The sequence below is a fragment of the Centropristis striata genome, chromosome 2 (assembly GCF_030273125.1).
Source record: "Centropristis striata isolate RG_2023a ecotype Rhode Island chromosome 2, C.striata_1.0, whole genome shotgun sequence".
NCBI classification, from domain to species: Eukaryota; Metazoa; Chordata; class Actinopteri; order Perciformes; family Serranidae; genus Centropristis; species Centropristis striata.
In genome coordinates this window covers 3,143,983-3,161,188 of record NC_081518.1, presented here as the reverse complement: position 1 = coordinate 3,161,188, position 17,206 = coordinate 3,143,983, and the positions used below count along the sequence as shown (strand labels likewise).

Below are 17,206 nucleotides of genomic sequence, written 5' to 3'. Positions count from 1 at the left end.
CTCCTTATAATCATAGCAGTTGATAAAAACACCATAGGGAACACGTGGATCAAAAGGAACACATTAAATCATTAAAACGAGCAGCGAGGACCGTCCTGAGTGGGAAGCAGCAATGAAACGCCGTCATGTATCCACTTACTGGCATCAGTTAGTTATCTCATTCTGTCCCGTCAGCTTTAATTTATTTGCAAAAATGCCAACATTTAAAAAAAAAAAAAAATCTGTCTGTGGGTGCAAGCTGTAAATGACTGAAAATAGCTGACTGTTCATAAAACAGTTACATTATGAGTCATTTTAACTGGTTTTTATGTAAAACAAGAACCAACTAATATGAAAGACGAAAAAAAAAAAGGATCCAGGTGCAGCAGTTTAACAGAAGAGTTCTTCAGTTAAAGCATGGGTGTCTAACTCGCGGCCCGCGGGCCAATTGCGGCCCTCGTGACAATATTTTGTGGCCCCCACCTTGATATGAAAGTTTAATGTGAGTTTTATATGAATGCCACTTTACTGTGTTGTGTGTGGAAGGTCCCTTTAATGACTTTTTTTGGTAATTTTGTGTCTTTTTTTTTAAATAATTTTGTGTCTTTTTCAATAATTTTGTGTATTTTTTTTAAATGATGTGTATTTTTTTTAAATAATGTGTCTTTTTTTTAGTAATTTTGTGTCCTTTTTTTGGTAATTCTGTGTCTTTTTTGGTAATTTTGTGTCTTTTTAATAATTTTGTGTCTTTTTAGTAATTTTGTGTATTCTTTTGGTCATTTTGTGTCTTTTTTGGGTCATTTTCTGTCTTTTTTACAAATAATTTTGTGTCCTTTTTGGCAATTTTGTGATTTGTTTTAGTTGTTTTGTGTCTTTTTTAAGTAATTTAGTTTTTTTCTGTCATTTTGTGTCTTTTTTTGTAATTTTGCATCTTTTTTGGGTCATTTTGTGTCTTTTCAAAAAATTATTTTGTGTCCTTTTTGGTAATTCTGTGAATTTTTTTTACTAATTTTGTACCTTTTTTTGTCATTTTCTGTCTTTTTTCAGTAATTTAGTTTCTTTCTGTCATTTTCTGTCTTTTTTTAACTAATTTTGTACCTTTTTTGGTCATTTTGATCCTGCCTCCAGCGGCCCCCAGGTAATTAGAGTTGGAGACCCCTGAGTTAAAGAGTCTTTAGAACGTGGTGTTGTGTGTTGAGTGTAACTGTAGCTGCCCTTCACCTCCATCATCATTATTTAGTGAGTGTAAGAGTTCACACAAGTCACAGTTGAGTTCATACTCACTTTAGGAGCCACGCTTCAGTCCAGCTGGGGGGAAACATGTGCATCAGGACCCCCGGACCCTCAGATCACTACATATACACAAACCCTCACGGCCTCATTATCTACTGCAATATACTGAGATTGAAAGCAGAAACAACTTAGTTTTCATGTGATTTTTAGATGTTTACAGCAACATTTTGAGGGATTCTCCACAGACCCTTAATGGGCCATGTGTGAATCGTAAATCTGGCACACCTGCTCTCCTGCTCATCTCCTAATCAGCTCCGTCACCGCTGACCCAATTATGCAGAAAAAGATCCTGTAAAGGTCTTGCAGGCTCGCTGATTTGTGCTGATTTTGAACGTTCATGGTTTTGATTTCAAGGCATGTAAACAAAAAGTTCTGTTTCGATCCCGATCAGGTCGTCTGTGTCCGCGTTCGCCGTTTTTTTTCGAAGCATGTTTGCTTTCTGAGCTCATATTTTCCGTGTTGACCTGTTAAAGTGCACATGTTTGTGTTGTGTTGCAAGCGTGTGTCCTTCAAAGTGTGTTTACGGGGCTTGTGAAGCCCAGGGCTGCTGTTTAAAAGCACACTTTGTGGAGCCCGTATGCCAGGCACGTGTTGGGCCCGGAGCATCTCTCTCCACGGGCCACCGGCTCCACAACGCCAGGTCCTGATCAGCCCGCTCAGACAAATGGGCTCCATATGCTCCGGCTCCGTCCTCGGACCAGAGACACCCAGCAGACAGGAAGCACAACCGGCTTTGCACAACAAAAAAGACACAAATTGAGCAAAAATAGATGTAAAAATTACTAAAAAAGACACAAAATGACCAAAAATAGATGTAAAAATGACTAAAAAAGACACAAAATTACCAAAAATAGATGTAAAAATTATCAAAAAAGACACAAATTGAGCAAAAATAGATGTAAAAATGACTAAAAAAGACACAAAATGACCAAAAATAGATGTAAAAATGATCAGCCCGCACAGCCAAATGGGCTCCATATGCTCTGCCTCTGTCCACGGACCAGAGACACCCAGCAGACAGGAAGCACAACCGTCTGCATTCTCTCTGAAACAATGTTTCTCCGTCTAAAAGATGTCCCCAGTCCCAGACTAAAAGCTGAAAGTCTTTAGTAAATCTAAGAGTTTTACTGGAGTCATCTCCATGGTTTAGTTAAAGGTAGTAATCTGCTCTGTTTCATATCAGTCTTTTCCTAGTCTTGGGTTTGTCGCAGTGACGTAACACAACATGGTTTTATTCATAATGATTTTGGTTCTTATCAAGAATGTTTCCGTGACTGAAGATGTAAAAATGACAAGAAAAGGACCCAACATATCGAAATAGGCACAAATTGACAAAAAATAGATGTAAAAATAACTAAAAAAGACACAAAATGACCAAAAATAGATGTAAAAATTATCAAAAAAGAAACCTCAAAAAAAAATTATACCGCAAAAAATTTAACTGCAAAAAAATTAAACCTCAAAATATTAAACTGCAAAAAATTAAATCTCAAAAATTGGACCGCAAAAAATTCAACCCCTCTAGAAATTTTCATTTCAAACTCCGATGACACAGATTTACTTCCATAGATGGGGGAAAAAAATTCATGGTAGGTAAAAAAAACTGCTAAAAGAATCTAGTTGTAGTCTTGTAAATAGTTTCCTGCTAGATTGACAGTCTGTCTAAAACCTCAGTGTGAGACTAGAAACTCTAAACACTTGTCTTTAGATGGGAGCAGGTGGGACACCAGAGTTTTTTTAACACAAGTCTTTTCCAAATCTTTTTAAATGTATAGGGAGCATAACTCTCTCATGCTTCTTTCCTAAATCCTCTCCTCAGCCTCTGTAGTCTCTAATAATCTGAGGCCTTGGTTCAGTTTGGGGTTGTGGGGACGTTCTCCAGCGCTCCAGGCTGGATGTTCTTCTGAACCTCTCGGGGAAACCATGAACTGTTTTCCTGCTCATTCCAGTCGCGTCAGGCCTCATTAGTCGTGTTGGAGGAGACACGGGCAGGGAGCAGGCCAAGCATGCTGCATGTGTAGACCACTGCTCCTCTGCTGGTGTTTGCTGGAGAGCCTGAAGACTTTGCTGAATGTTATATAAATCTAATTGAGAGCAGATGATCAGTTCCGTGTTGTGTTGTGTTGTGCTCAAAGTCGTACCGTCCGAGAAGGAAAAAGACGGAGAGGTAATCAAGCATCAACCTCTGGATCACTGACTCGACTTATTTCTCTGCTGTCATGACAAGAAACAAGAAACACAAACGGTTTCTCAGTCCAAAGAGAGCCACAAAGGGCAAAGGTCACAGGTGTGGGCGGGGCCACACACACTTCTTTACTATTGGTCAGTGGTGGAAAAAGGATTCAGATCCATTAGTTGAGTAAAAGTACTAATACCACACTGCTGAATGATTCCACTACAGTAAAAGTCCTGCATTCAAAACTACCTGAAGTAAAAATACAAAAGTATCGGCATCAAAATGTGCTGAAATTATCAAAAGTTAAAGTACTCGTTATGCAGAATGAACCCACTCAGATTGTTTTATATATTCTAAATATATTATTGGATTATTTGTAGGGCTGGGCGATATGGCCCTGAAAGAATATCATGATATTTCAGGGTATTTTTGCAATAACAATATTCTTGACGATATGAGAAAATACTGACAAATATATAGAAAATATGATATTTTTGTATAAATAAAAATCAACTTATCTTGCATATTTCCATTTCTGTAACTTCATACTTTTTTTACTATGGACAGGCTGACTGTAAAACTGAATTGCCCTTCTGGGACTAATAAAGTATTCTGAATCTGAATCTAAGCAATGCAAAGATGCAAATTTGCTTATTTTTGTAATTCGTAATTTTCTAAAATGAAATATGAGTCTCTTCAGATTAGTATTTGTCTCTTCATCATTGGTTACCTCTTCTCTGTGCAGGTTGTGTCTCTGGTGCAGCTGCTCAGCGACCCGTTCTACAGGACTCTGGAGGGTTTCCAGGTTCTCCTGGAGAAGGAATGGCTCTCTTTTGGTCACAAGTTCAGCCAGCGGAGCAACCTGAGTCCCAACAGCCAGGGAGGAGGCTTCACTCCCATCTTCCTGCAGTTCCTGGACTGTGTGCACCAGGTAAAGTTCACCTCCTCTCTAATAATATTTAGAACACATGAGATCTACATTAAAAGACATGAAAGTAGCAGAGGACTTTTATTTTGATGAACATTACTCAAAGAAGCAACAGTACCTATGAAGATAGCAGGTCAACAATAAATGCCGGGGAAACTCAGGTGACAAGAAGCGGTCTGCTAACTGCTAAGCTAGCTGCTCATGTATCAGAGGAAGCATGAGTCTAGTTCAGGGCTCTCTCCAGACTGACAGACGAGGTAGCGCCCAGGATCATCCAGTAGGCGATTGGCACAGAGCGAAAAATAAATGGGTTACAAAAATCGTGGGATTAAAAAAAAAAAAAAGACTTAAAGATTTAGAAGACTTAAATTAGCACTTAAATAAAATAAATTATTGCACTAGAAAAGAAAGGAGACAAGTGACCAGTTTATTATTCTACAGTGAGTGACTCTCCTCCTCCTAAGGAGTTGTACAGCCTGATAGGTCTGTTTGTCCTGCAGCCTTCCACTGAAAAAGGTAAAGTAACAAAACAGGGTCAAAACAGGAAGTCCTGTGACACTTTCACCATAAAATAGTTTCTTAGAAAGAGGGCCAGCACTGGTAGAGCCCCAAAGCCTCCACTTAATATCTCCCTCCTCCTCCCTGAAAGAAATAAATCAGCTCCCTCCTGGGCTGCTACAGGTTCTCCATATGTTCAACCACCTCCTGCTACGTGACTTCTCTCCATCCCCACCGACTTCCACCAGCATGACTCAACTCTCTTCATGCCGTTTTCATGAGCTCATCACATTCCTCAGCAGCGTAGAGGCGAGAGAGCGAGGAAGGCAAGAAACTCAGCTGTCATTATCCATACATTTGGTTTAGTTTTGCACTTTGCATTTCCAGTTCCAGTGAAATTTCGACACCGTGTTGCAGCAGGAGAGGAGGAGGAGGAGGGGGAGGAGGTGCAGGAGGGGGGGAGGAGGTGCAGGGAGGCTGCTGCAGCCCAGATGGTCCGTGAACCCAGTGATCAGCGCTGAGCTGTCTGCACTCGCGTGTTTCAGCATCCCTTCACATTTCAGTGCGTGTTTAGAGCTGCGTGTGGAAAATTGCAGTTCGGGGGATTGGGAAGGAAGGTTTGGGTGTGCTGCAGGATTCCTGGGGTGGGGGTTTAAGAATGAAGGTCCAGAGAGCTGAATTGTTAACTTTAGAGGATTTCATCTGTGTATCTTTGCCCCCTGCGACTGAAACTGAAAAAAGTCATACTCATATATACATATGTATGTAAGTCTGTTGATTTTCGTCAAAATGAAAAATGACTAAAAATGCTAGAAATGGATCAATTATAGTCTGTTGATACATGTGGTAGTATAGTTTGTCCAAAAACTGTGAAAAAACACCATATTATGGGATGTCCAAAAGTGCCCCCCTCAAAAAAAGTCAGGGGTGGGCAATTAATGTCCCCAAGGGGCCACATGACCAATACCACGAAGTTTGCGGGGGCCGGACCAAAACTCTGAACTAAATTCTGCTCCATATTAATTTAATCGCTTTATAAAATACAGTAAATTATCTGGTTTTTAGCTGCTACTGATAGGAATACATGTTATGATAAGACTGTTAATGTGGAGTAAATTAAATATAGCATTAAAAAGTGGTAAATACTCTAATCACGATATCACTTTTCTATTTATTTTAAACTCAACTGTAAATGACCTTTAGCAAGGTTCGTATAGGATTTTTTTTTTCATGTTTGTACATTTTCTAGGTGTTTTACAATGTTGTGATGCTTTTATTTTGAAAAGATGCCGTCCAGTGTGAAACGGGTGCTTTAATTTTGAAAGGTAGTGACAGGAAATAACAGGTGGAACGGTTAAATGAAAAACGAACGGTAAATAATAACGAATGCGTCGTAATTCATATAAAGTTGATATAAAGTATGAAAATGGCTTCTATAGTGGCTGGCTGACAAGACAACAAATATAGCCACTAATATTATATGACAGAAGAAAATAAACTTTAACAAACCTTGTGTCCTAACTATAGTAAAAGTGTTTGTTAGCTCAAGTGCTAATGCTAATGTTTGTTAGCTCTTACGGTGGATTCACAAGGTGACCAAAGAATGTCTTATTTTTATTTTCATGGAGCGATTTTAAATAATTCTTCATCAGTTAAAGAGTCGACCGTCATTCAGCCAGGGATGCTACTAAACATACATTCAAACCACTAAAACAATATAGAGCATGTATGTTATACAGTAAAACAGTCATTTATTAACTTTATGCAAAAAGGAATACGTGTTTTTGACAAGGTTACCTAGGTCAGTGGTTTTCAAAGTGGGGGCCGCGGCCCCCTGGGGGGCCGCCAGGGGGCGCTAGGGGGGCCTCAGAAAATTGGAGGGAAGATGAGAAAAAAAAATAAAAAAAATAAAAAAAAAATTATTTTTTATTTTTTTATTTTATTTTTTTAATAACCATTTGTCCTGAACCGTACAATACGTAAACTGCCGTAATCGTCGGATTCTCAAGTTCAGCTGCAAATTCGGCATGATGACATCATAATCTGTGTAGACCGTTGTTATCAAGCTGCTCTGCTTCTCAAGCTAGCGTGTAGCTAGCTAGCGCAAAATGGACAGGTTTTTGACAACAAAAAGACCAAAGGAGAAGACCAACAGCCCTGCCGTGGAGGACTCGTTTTTTTGTAGCATTGTCGGTGGGTTTGGGGGTCCCCGGCCAGAAGCTAATGCTATTTGGGGGGCCTTGGCATGGAAAAGTTTGGGAACCCCTGACCTAGGTAACTCGGGTATCTCAGATATACGTCAATCGCCTTCAAAATAAAAGCACTGCGGTTGTATTGATTTCTAATTTCTGAGTAGCCTCACCCGGCCTGACAAGGACAGCCATTGTCTGCTATAGCATGTAGGTTTTAGTCAAAAATGGTCAATGGCTGAAAATGTTAGAAATGTATCTATTGTAGTCTGTTGATACATGTTATACCATAATATGGCTAGAATGACAGAAAATACCATATGAATGAAGGTCCAGAGAGCTGAATTGTTAACTTTAGAGAATTTTCGTATGTGTGTGTGTGAGTGTGTCCCCTGGAGTCACACAGACCCACTCCCATACACTTACATCAACACATAGTTTCAGCATTTGTCTTTTGAAAGTGTGGGCCAGGCAGCTAAGACAGTTTGGCTGGCTGGGGGTCCCGGCCGGGTCTGGAGAGCCGTAAACAGGGAGGGGGGGGGAGGGGGGAATCGGACAAGAGCTGAAAATAGAAGTGCCTCATCTCCAAAACAGCTGTTGTTTTTGCCAATAGACCCAGGTGGCCGCAAATATTCTCCTCTGCACTTCTTTTCTGGTTTGGCCACCTCACTCTGCTGGCTGGGAACAATGGAGTCTGGATTGTGTCTGGCGGCGATGATATCACTGACCTTTGACCCCCTGCGAGGACAGGAGGACGCTCTTTCCTGTTTCTAATTGGTCATTTATGCACTGTAGGGACGTGAAGCCACAACATGAGGACACCATCCAGCTGTCACACACACACACACACACACTCTGTGACCTTTCTTCCTCTGTCTCCCAAAGTCTAATCTTTGTCCATCTTTTCATGTCTTTGCAGATTTTGGAGCAACATCCTCTGGAGTTTGAGTTTAATCAGTATTATCTGAAGTTCCTGGCCTATCACCACATCTCTAACCGCTTCAAGAACTTCCTGTTGGACTCAGACTACGAGCGCTTGGAGCATGGTCAGTGTCCTTACAATTCAAACCAGCGGGGGGTGTTGTTTTCTGTTTTTTTAATATTATCTCTTTTTGCACAGAGGAAATGCTGCATTACAAATGGTCACATTTTTAAATGCCTAAAAATGCTAGAAAATTATAGTCTGTTGATAATTGTGGTTGTATAGTTTGTCTAAAAATAGTGGAAAAAACACCATATTATGGGATGTCCAAAAATATTACCCCCTGAAAAAAAAGTCATACTATAGTATGTCGATTTTTGTCAAAAAATTGTCAAATTTTAAGATGCCTAAAAATGCTTTCAAATGGGTCAATTATAATCTGTTGATACATGTGGTAGTATAGTTTGTCCAAAAGTAGTGAGAAAAAAAACATCTTATGGGACGTCCTAAAAATGACACCCCCCAAAATGTATGTCACAAAAATAGTCAAATTTCAAAATGCTAGAAATTGGTCTATTATAGTCTGTTGATACATATACTATAACCATAAAATGGCTAGAAATTACAAAAAAACACCATATTATGGGATGTCCAAAAACTGAAAAAAAGTCATACTATATAGTATGTTGATTTGTCAGAATTAAAAATGTCTATAAACGGGTCAATTATATTCTGTTGATACATGTGGAAGTATAGTTTGTCCAAGAATAGTGAAAAAACATCATATTATAGGATATCCAAAAATGACCCCCTCAAGAAAAAAAGTAATACTATAGCATGTCGATTTTTGTCAAAAATGGTCAAATTTTAAAATGCCTAAAAATGCTTCAAATAGGTCAATTATAGTCTGTTGATACATATTAGAGCATGATATGGCCAGAAATGACAGAAAACACCATATTATGGGATGCCCAAAAACCTTAAAGTCATACTATGGTATGTTGATTTTTGGCAAAAATTATCAAATTTTAAAATGCCGAAAAATGATTAAAATGAGTCAATTATAGTTGATACATAGTAGTATAGTTTGTCCAAAAATAGTGAAAAAACACCATATTCTCCCTTTTTGCTCAGAGGAAATGCTGCATCACAGATGTGTTATTTTCATTCAACCAGTCACATTTTAACAATGGTTACTATAGTATTTAGTACTTTACCATAAAATGTAAGAATGCAAGAAACAAAGTACAAGATCTCTGTCAATCTCATATTTTTTAACTGACAGGTGTCGGCTGTTGAGCTTAATTAAACAATAGTCTTCATGAATACTCTGTTCTAATTGGCTGCAAGGTTTCCATTCATCCTGACAATTAACACTTACTAAGTAGTTACCGATAAACTGTTAACCTACTTGATAAAACAAAACCAATTTATGTTGAAAATGTATTAAAAAATACTCCTGAAAGATTGTCTAACCTACATTTAATTTCAGTGAATTATGAGTTTGAGGTGTTGTGGGTTATGTTCAACATGAAAATAAAATGTGTGATGATGAACAAAAATCCTGCCAAAACCTTCCCTCATATCCTGCAATAATAACACATAAACTCTGTACAACTTTTTATGAGCAGCGCGTTGCATCAGCCAAAACAATCTGTGAGATTAATTGGCTCATGTGCTCAGCAGCTTCTCTCTCTTGTGTTTTGTCTGCAGGCACGTTGTTCGACGATAAAGGTGATAAACAGGCCCGGAGAGGCGTCTGTATCTGGGAGTGCATCAACAGGATGCACAAGAGGAGTCCCATCTTCTTCAACTATCTGTACAGCCCCTCGGAGAGCGACGTGAGTTCATCTTCCAGCTGATTCATGCTGCTCCAACACAGAGACGCTGAGTTCAACTCTCATAAATATTAACAGAGAGAGTTAAGAGAGTCTTTCTGTGTTTTGATTCAGTTTTAACACTACGACAAGACCTCACACACTCTTATTTCACACTTTTTTCCCTCCATTACAAATTGGAGCGGGGTCTGGCTGCAGACCTGCACTGTGAGGTCCGGAAAGTGATTTGAAGCCTTTCAAAATAAAAGAGTCTTCCGGGAGCACATATTTTTCGTTCCCTGTGTGAATTGTAGAGACCACGAGGTGAATAAAAGTCAAGTGACAACAACTTTTCGTCATACGAAGAAACAGAAGCAGTCTTAATCACTAGAACGTTACATTGCACACTATACATTGCCCTGTAAAGTTATATTAATTTGAGAGAATCAGGTTTTGGACTTTTTTTTTTTTACACATAAACATAAATAAGTGCTTCCGGTAGACTCGCTTTTATTTTGAAAGGCTTCAAATCAACTTCTGGACCTCACAGTGCAGGTCTGCAGCCAGACCCCTCTCATATTTGTAATGGAGGAAAAAAGTGTGAAATAACTGTGTGAGGTCTTTTCGTAGTGTCAAAACTGAATCAAAACACAGAAACACTCTCTTAATATCTTTTTTTTTTTCACCATATCGAGTTGAACTGGAAAGATATGCATTTTTTAAATCTTTTTAATTGAACACATCAATACACATAAACATTTTCACAATGTATACATAAAATATAGACCCAAGAAATAAACACGGGGAACGAAAATACGTGCTTCCAGTAGACTCGCTTTTATTTTGAAAGGCTTCAACTCACCTTCCGGACCTCACAGTGCAGGTCTGCAGCCAGACTGTTGTTTTTTTTTCTTTGGTTTTTATTTTGATATTTTCTTGCGTTTTTTCACCTTATCCAGTTGAACTGGAAAGATATACATTTTTTAAAATCTTTTTAATTGAACACATCAATACACATAAACATTTTCACAATGTATACATAAAATAAAGACCCAAGAAATAAACACGGGAAACAAAAAATACATGCTTCCAATATACTCGCTTTTATTTTGAAAGGCTTCCAATCAACTTCTGGTCCTGACAGTGCAGCTCTGCAGCCAGACTCTCTTGACAAATTGTGGTCTTTTTAAATAATCCTCAACAGGAGGATAATAAATGTTTTCAACGGTAATCGGAGCAATAATATTTCATCTGATTGTCATTAAATCTCTCCTGTTTCCTAGGTGATCCTGAAGCCTTCCATCAGCATCCCCAGCCTGAACAAGTGGGACTTCTTCACGGAGGAGACTCTGTCCACGGGGCCGTGTTACGACTGGAGGATGATGGCGGGGAGGTCGGACAGCTCCGAGGAGGTGGACTCGCTGTCCAACAGTAAGAGGAGGATCGTGTGGCCGTGTTACAGCAGCGTGAGCCGCGCCCAGCCCGACGCCATCACCAAACTACTCACCGTAAGAGTCCATCGTCAACCTATAATCCTTGTTTTCTCTCCTATATAGCACTCATGGAAATATTTATTGTTTTCTTCAATTTCTTGTTCATTTTAATACCTGGTACAACTAAAGGTACATTTGTTTGGTCAAATATAATGATAACAACAAAAATAGCTCATAAGAGTTTAATTTAAGAGCTGATATCTAGACATTTTCCGTGGTTTTCTTGATAATGATTTTGGTTATTTCGTTATTTTTGCACAGAGGAAATGCTGCATTGCAAATGGTCAAATTTTAAAATGCTAGAAATGGCCCAATTATAGTCTGTTGATACATGTGGTAGTATAGTTTGTCCAGAAATAGAGAATAAACACCATATTATGGGATGTCCAAAAATGACCCCCTCAAAAAAAAGTCATACTATATATAGCATGTCGATTTTAGTCAAAAATGGTCAAATTTCAAATGGGTCAATTATAGTCTGTTGATACATATAAGAGCACAATATGACCAGAAATTACAGATAAACACCATATTATGAGATGTCCAAAATCTGGGGGGGAAAAGTTTTACTATATTATGTTGTTTTTTGTCAAAAAATTTGCAATTTTTAAATGCCCAAAAATGCTTAAAATGGCCCAATTATACTCTGTTAATACATGTGGTAGTTTAGTTTGTCCAGAAATAGCGGGGAAAAAAACATATTATGGGATGTCCAAAAACTGAAAAAAGTAATACTATTGTATGTTGATATATAGTAAGATGGATGGATGGATAGATGGATAGATAGATAGATAGATAGATAGATAGATAGATAGATAGATAGATAGATAGATAGATAGATAGATAGATATAGAGATAGATAGCTATTTTTTCTCATATTATATGTCCACATGTCTGGTGTGTGCAGGATGTGGGGAGGCTGGAGGCTGAGCTGAACCAGACCTCTGAGAAATGGCAGACGACTCTGGAGAGAGTCCGGATCAGCATCCAGGAAGACCTCGCACAGGAAGGAAATGTGAGAAAAATGACAACATGTGGAAGTATAGTTTGTCCAAGAATAGCGTAAAAAAAACATATTATGGGACGTCCAAAAATGACCCCTCTTTTTTGGTCATTTTGTGTATTTTTTTAAGTAATTTGGGGGGTTTTTTCTGTCATTTTGTGTCTTTTTTTAGTAATTTTGTGTCTTTTTGGTCATTTTGTGTCTTTTTTAAGTAATTTATATTTTTTTCTGTCATTTTGTGTCTTTTTTTTTTGGTCATTTTGTGTCTTTTTTGGGTCATTTTGTGTCTTTTTTAAGTATTTTAGTTTGTTTTTTTTGTCATTTTGTGTCTTTTTTTAGTCATTTTGTGTCTTTTTTTAGTCATTTTGTGTCTTTTTTTGGTCATTTTGATACTGCCTCCAGCGGCCCCCAGGTAATTTGAGTTTGAGATCCAGAAATTACAGAAAAACACCATATTGTGAGAAGTCCAAAAATGACCCCCTCAAAAAAAAAGGAAAACGCCAACATGAACTGGACCAGTCAGTGTGTATGTGTTGAATTGTTCTTTTCCCACTAACTCGTCCTCATGTTGTGTGTTCTCAGCTCCGTAAACAGTCCTTGGTGTCCATCTCCGGCCTCATTCCCACGTCCAGCCTGCAGGCGTTCCAGCGCCGCTCCATGCTGCACCTGCCAGACAGCGCGCTGGGCGAAGACCGCAGCACCGCCACGGCCAACGGGATAAACCGCCGCGCCGCAACGCTTTACAACCAGTTCACCCCAAAGAGCGAGGAGAACAGGTGGGTCGTGAACTTTTCTGAGCGCCGGAACAAATAAGAAAGTCCACAAACTGGTGCCGAGGGGCCGGGCCGGTTCTGGACGCTGAGTCAGCGCTGTGGTATGTGTGTGTGTGTGTGTGTGTGTGTGTGTGTGTATTGTCTGTACTCTGTTACACTCGGGGTGTGTAATTTTACAATTACCACGAGGTTAAAGTACAGTCTCTTGGCTCTGATGTCTGCATTGACTTCCAAAGTCGGACAAAAGAATTAGAAAAATCCTCTCTGTTTATAATTAATCTGCTCTTCACGTTTCACATGTTTTGACACTCAAAAGTTTGAACAGATGAAATGTACCAGAAACACTTCAAGTGTTTTGAAGCTCACTGTCATATTATCCATAAATCATATAAATTATTATTAATTCCCTGTAAGATACTTAATCATGTTTATGTTATCGGTAATGATGAGGTCATGATTTTGCTTTATTTTTGTCTTTTTGTGGACGTTAAAAGTAAAAAAAAAAGGTTTATGTTGAAGCTTCTTGACAGGTTGTTAATCATCATTAAAGGCGGTATATTAAATATAAGGTTGAGAACGTTTAAATGCCTGTAAGAGACCCTTGAAGGAACATAAGTAGAACATCCTGGTCTTTACCATCACAGAGGAACACAACGACCCACTTCTGGCCTCTTTTACACAACGGGAACACGATGTACGAACAGAGTTATTATTGAACATGTGGAGGAACTTGACTGTCAGGCTTTGGCTTTTCTGGAATGAACTCCATCTAACTTTGACCAATAACAACAAAAACAAGTCATAATAAAACAGTTAGGCGTGTTATTCAACCTGACAGAACTAAAACACCATCAGTTGTAATTAGAGAAGGTCACTGGAGCTTCTAGTGAGGCTTTTAAACGTCTGACGTTGTTAACAAACACAACAAAAGAGAGAAAAAAAATGTAGATCCTTTGAACAAAATACTCAGATTGAATTAAGTGATTAATCCACTTGAGTTTGTGCTTTTTTGTAGTTCTAAATACCTTATATATGCTGTTAGACTGCAGACTGCAGAGAAAATGTTGTTTTTGAAAGATGAAAAGCCAAAAAATGAGGATTTATTTTAGGGCCGCAACTAACGATTATTTAAATGATTAATTGATTCGTTTTTGGTCTAAAATGGTTTAAAATGTATAAAAATATCAATCAGTGTTTCCCAAGCCACAAGATCACGTCCTCAAATCTCTTGTTTTGTCCACAAACCAAAGAAATATTCAGTTTATTGTCATAAAGGAATAAAGAAACCAGAAATATTCACATTGAAGAAGCTGAAATTCATTATGGGATGTCCAAAAATGACCCCATCAAAAAAATCATACTATAGCATGTCGATTTTTGTCAAAAATGATCAAATTTTAAAATGCAAAAAAATGCTTGAAGTGGGCCAATTATAGTCTGTTGATACATGTGGTAGTATAGTTTGTCCAAAAATTGCAAAAAACATTATATTATGGGATGTCCAAAAGTGACCCCCTCAAAAAAAAGTCATACTATAGCATGTCGATTTTTGTCAGAAATGGTCAAATTTTAAAATACCTAAAAATGCTTCAGATGTGTCAATTATAGTCTGTTGATACATATTAGAGCATAATATGGCCAGAAATGACAGAAAAACACCATAATGTGAGAAGTCCCAAAACCTGAAAAAAAAGTCGTACTATACCGTATTTTCCGCACTATAAGGCGCACCGGAGTATAAGCCGCAGCAGCTAAATTGAATGATGTGTACATATATAAGCCGCACTGGACTATAAGCCGCAGGTGTTTTAATGTTTAATTACCATATGTAAGGGTTCGTGCACAGAGGGGATTGTGGGGAAAGAGATGGCTGCTTGAGGAAGCTTCTTTTACAGCCAGATTGACTGTCTTTAACTTAAAAGCTGCATCATATGCATTTCTACGTTTGTTTTCCATAATGAGGGTTTGTGCATGAAAACTTCCTTTGCACAAACTATCTCGCTCTCGTAATGTCGGTCTGTCTCTCGTTCTGTCTCTCGTACCACTCTCGGTTTCACTTTTACTTTTGCACGCTACCTGTTTCACTCTTTTCTGGCGCCCTGCCAGATCGCTACGGCACGGCGACTCCGACAAACTAAGTAGCTTTCGACACAAATACACACAGACAAGTGAAAAATAGCTTAAAAGTATATGAAGGACCCCGAGCCGATCTGGTACGTACACCTGCCTCCAGCTTTTCCTGCTGGAGCCCGCCGCTCCTCGCCGACCGGTCATAGAGCCCATAGAGTTAGAGTTGGTGGACTGTAACCTGTAAATCCATAGATTTAGGAGGTAACCTAGTGGCCGTTAGCTGTAAAAATCCATAGATTAGCCGCACCGTTATATAAGCCGCAGAATCGAAAAATGGGGGAAAAGGCGCGGCGTATAGTCCGAAAATTACGGTACTATGTCGATTTTTGTAAAAAATGTCAAATTTTAAAATGCAAAAAAAATGCTTCAAATGGGTCAATAATAGTCTGTTGGTACATATCAGAGCATAATATGACCATCATATGGGATGTCCAAAAATGACCCCTCAAAAACAAGTCCTGCTCCATAAGATCCGGTCTAAAGTCCCTGGTGTATGTCTCCTCAGATCCTACGAGGGGATCCTGTATAAACGTGGAGCGCTGCTGAAAGGCTGGAAGCCTCGCTGGTTTGTGTTGGACATAACGAAGCACCAGGTGAGCCGCGCTGCACCACATTAATGTTAGAGACCCACTGAACGCTCCGCCGGGCGTCTGGCTGCAGGTTAACCTTCTCGTCTCCACAGATGAGGTACTACGACACCGGGGAGGACACCAACTGCAGAGGACACATCGACCTGGCCGAGGTGGAGTCTGTGATGATCGCCGCGCCCACTATCGGAGCGCCCAAACACATCAGTGAAAAGGCTTTCTTTGACGTGAGTCAATGTTGACACACATTTCCAGTAATCAGATTTATTTTGCTCATATTTTACACATTCTTATTATTATGGGACGTCCAAAAATGATCCCCTCAAAAAAAAGTCATACTATAGTATGTTGATTTTAGTCAAAAATTGTCAAATTTTTAATTGCCTAAAAATACTCAAAATGGCCATATTATAGTCTGTTGATACATGTAGTAGTATAGTTTGTCCAAGAATAGTGGAAAAAACAAACATATTAAAGGACGTCAAAAAATGACCCCCTCAGAAAATAAGCCTTATGTCGATTTTTGTCAAAAATGGTCAAATTTTAAAATTCCTAAAAATGATTCAAATGGGTCAATTGTATTCTGTTGATAAATATTAGAGCATAATATGGTCAGAAATTGCAAAAAAACACCATATTATGGGACGTCCAAAAATGACCCCCTCAACACAAACACAACAGAAGTTTCCAGAGGACACTTAAAAGTGATGCACACGTCTGGACATGCATGTGATAATATTACGTTATTTCAACATAATAATATTTTCATGTTATAACGTGATTTAGTTGGTCTCTCTCAACGGCACTGAGTTGGTCTTGGTCTTGCTCCCGGGCTAACGTTAGCATGCTATCAATCGCCGGCTAACGTTAGCATGCTATCAATCGCCGGCTAACGTTAGCATGCTATCAATCGCCAGCTAACTTTAACATGCTATCAATCACGGCTAACGTTAGCATGCTATCAATCACCGGCTAACGTTAACATGTTAACGTTAGTTTTTTAACATGTTAACGTTAGCACACTATGATCGTTATAACGTGAAATTATAGTTATCTTGAAATAACGTGATAATATCAAGCGTGTCCAGACGTGTGCATCACTTTTAAGTGTCCTCTGGAAACACTTCTGTTGTGTTGTGGTCTATTTGCAGCATGTTTTCTTACCGTGTTGTGTTGTGGTCTTTGCAGCACGTATTCTAAATGCTGCACTTGTGTTGTTAAATTGATGAAGATATTTTCTCAATTTGCTTGTGTTTTGTGTATTTGCATTACATTACATTACATATCATTTAGCTGACGCTTTTGTCCAAAGCGACTTACAATAAGTGCATGTGCACAATTTGCATGTGTTTTCTTAAGTTGCAGCGCTGTGAGCTCTCATGGCCACCGTAGTTTTTGTCCATTTGTTCCCATTTTAA

At 38.8% G+C, this 17,206-nt stretch overlaps 1 protein-coding gene across 1 annotated transcript in view; it reads left to right on the top strand.

Annotated features, from left to right (window-relative positions):
- Window positions 1-17,206, top strand: part of sbf2 (SET binding factor 2) — a 177,441-nt gene that overhangs the window by 158,849 nt on the left and 1,386 nt on the right. Inside the window, 8 exon segments of the mRNA XM_059359455.1 lie at window positions 4,194-4,379; window positions 7,983-8,109; window positions 9,699-9,826; window positions 11,086-11,310; window positions 12,203-12,310; window positions 12,881-13,074; window positions 15,707-15,794; window positions 15,884-16,015. Of these exon segments, the coding sequence (XP_059215438.1) occupies window positions 4,194-4,379; window positions 7,983-8,109; window positions 9,699-9,826; window positions 11,086-11,310; window positions 12,203-12,310; window positions 12,881-13,074; window positions 15,707-15,794; window positions 15,884-16,015 (1,188 nt within the window).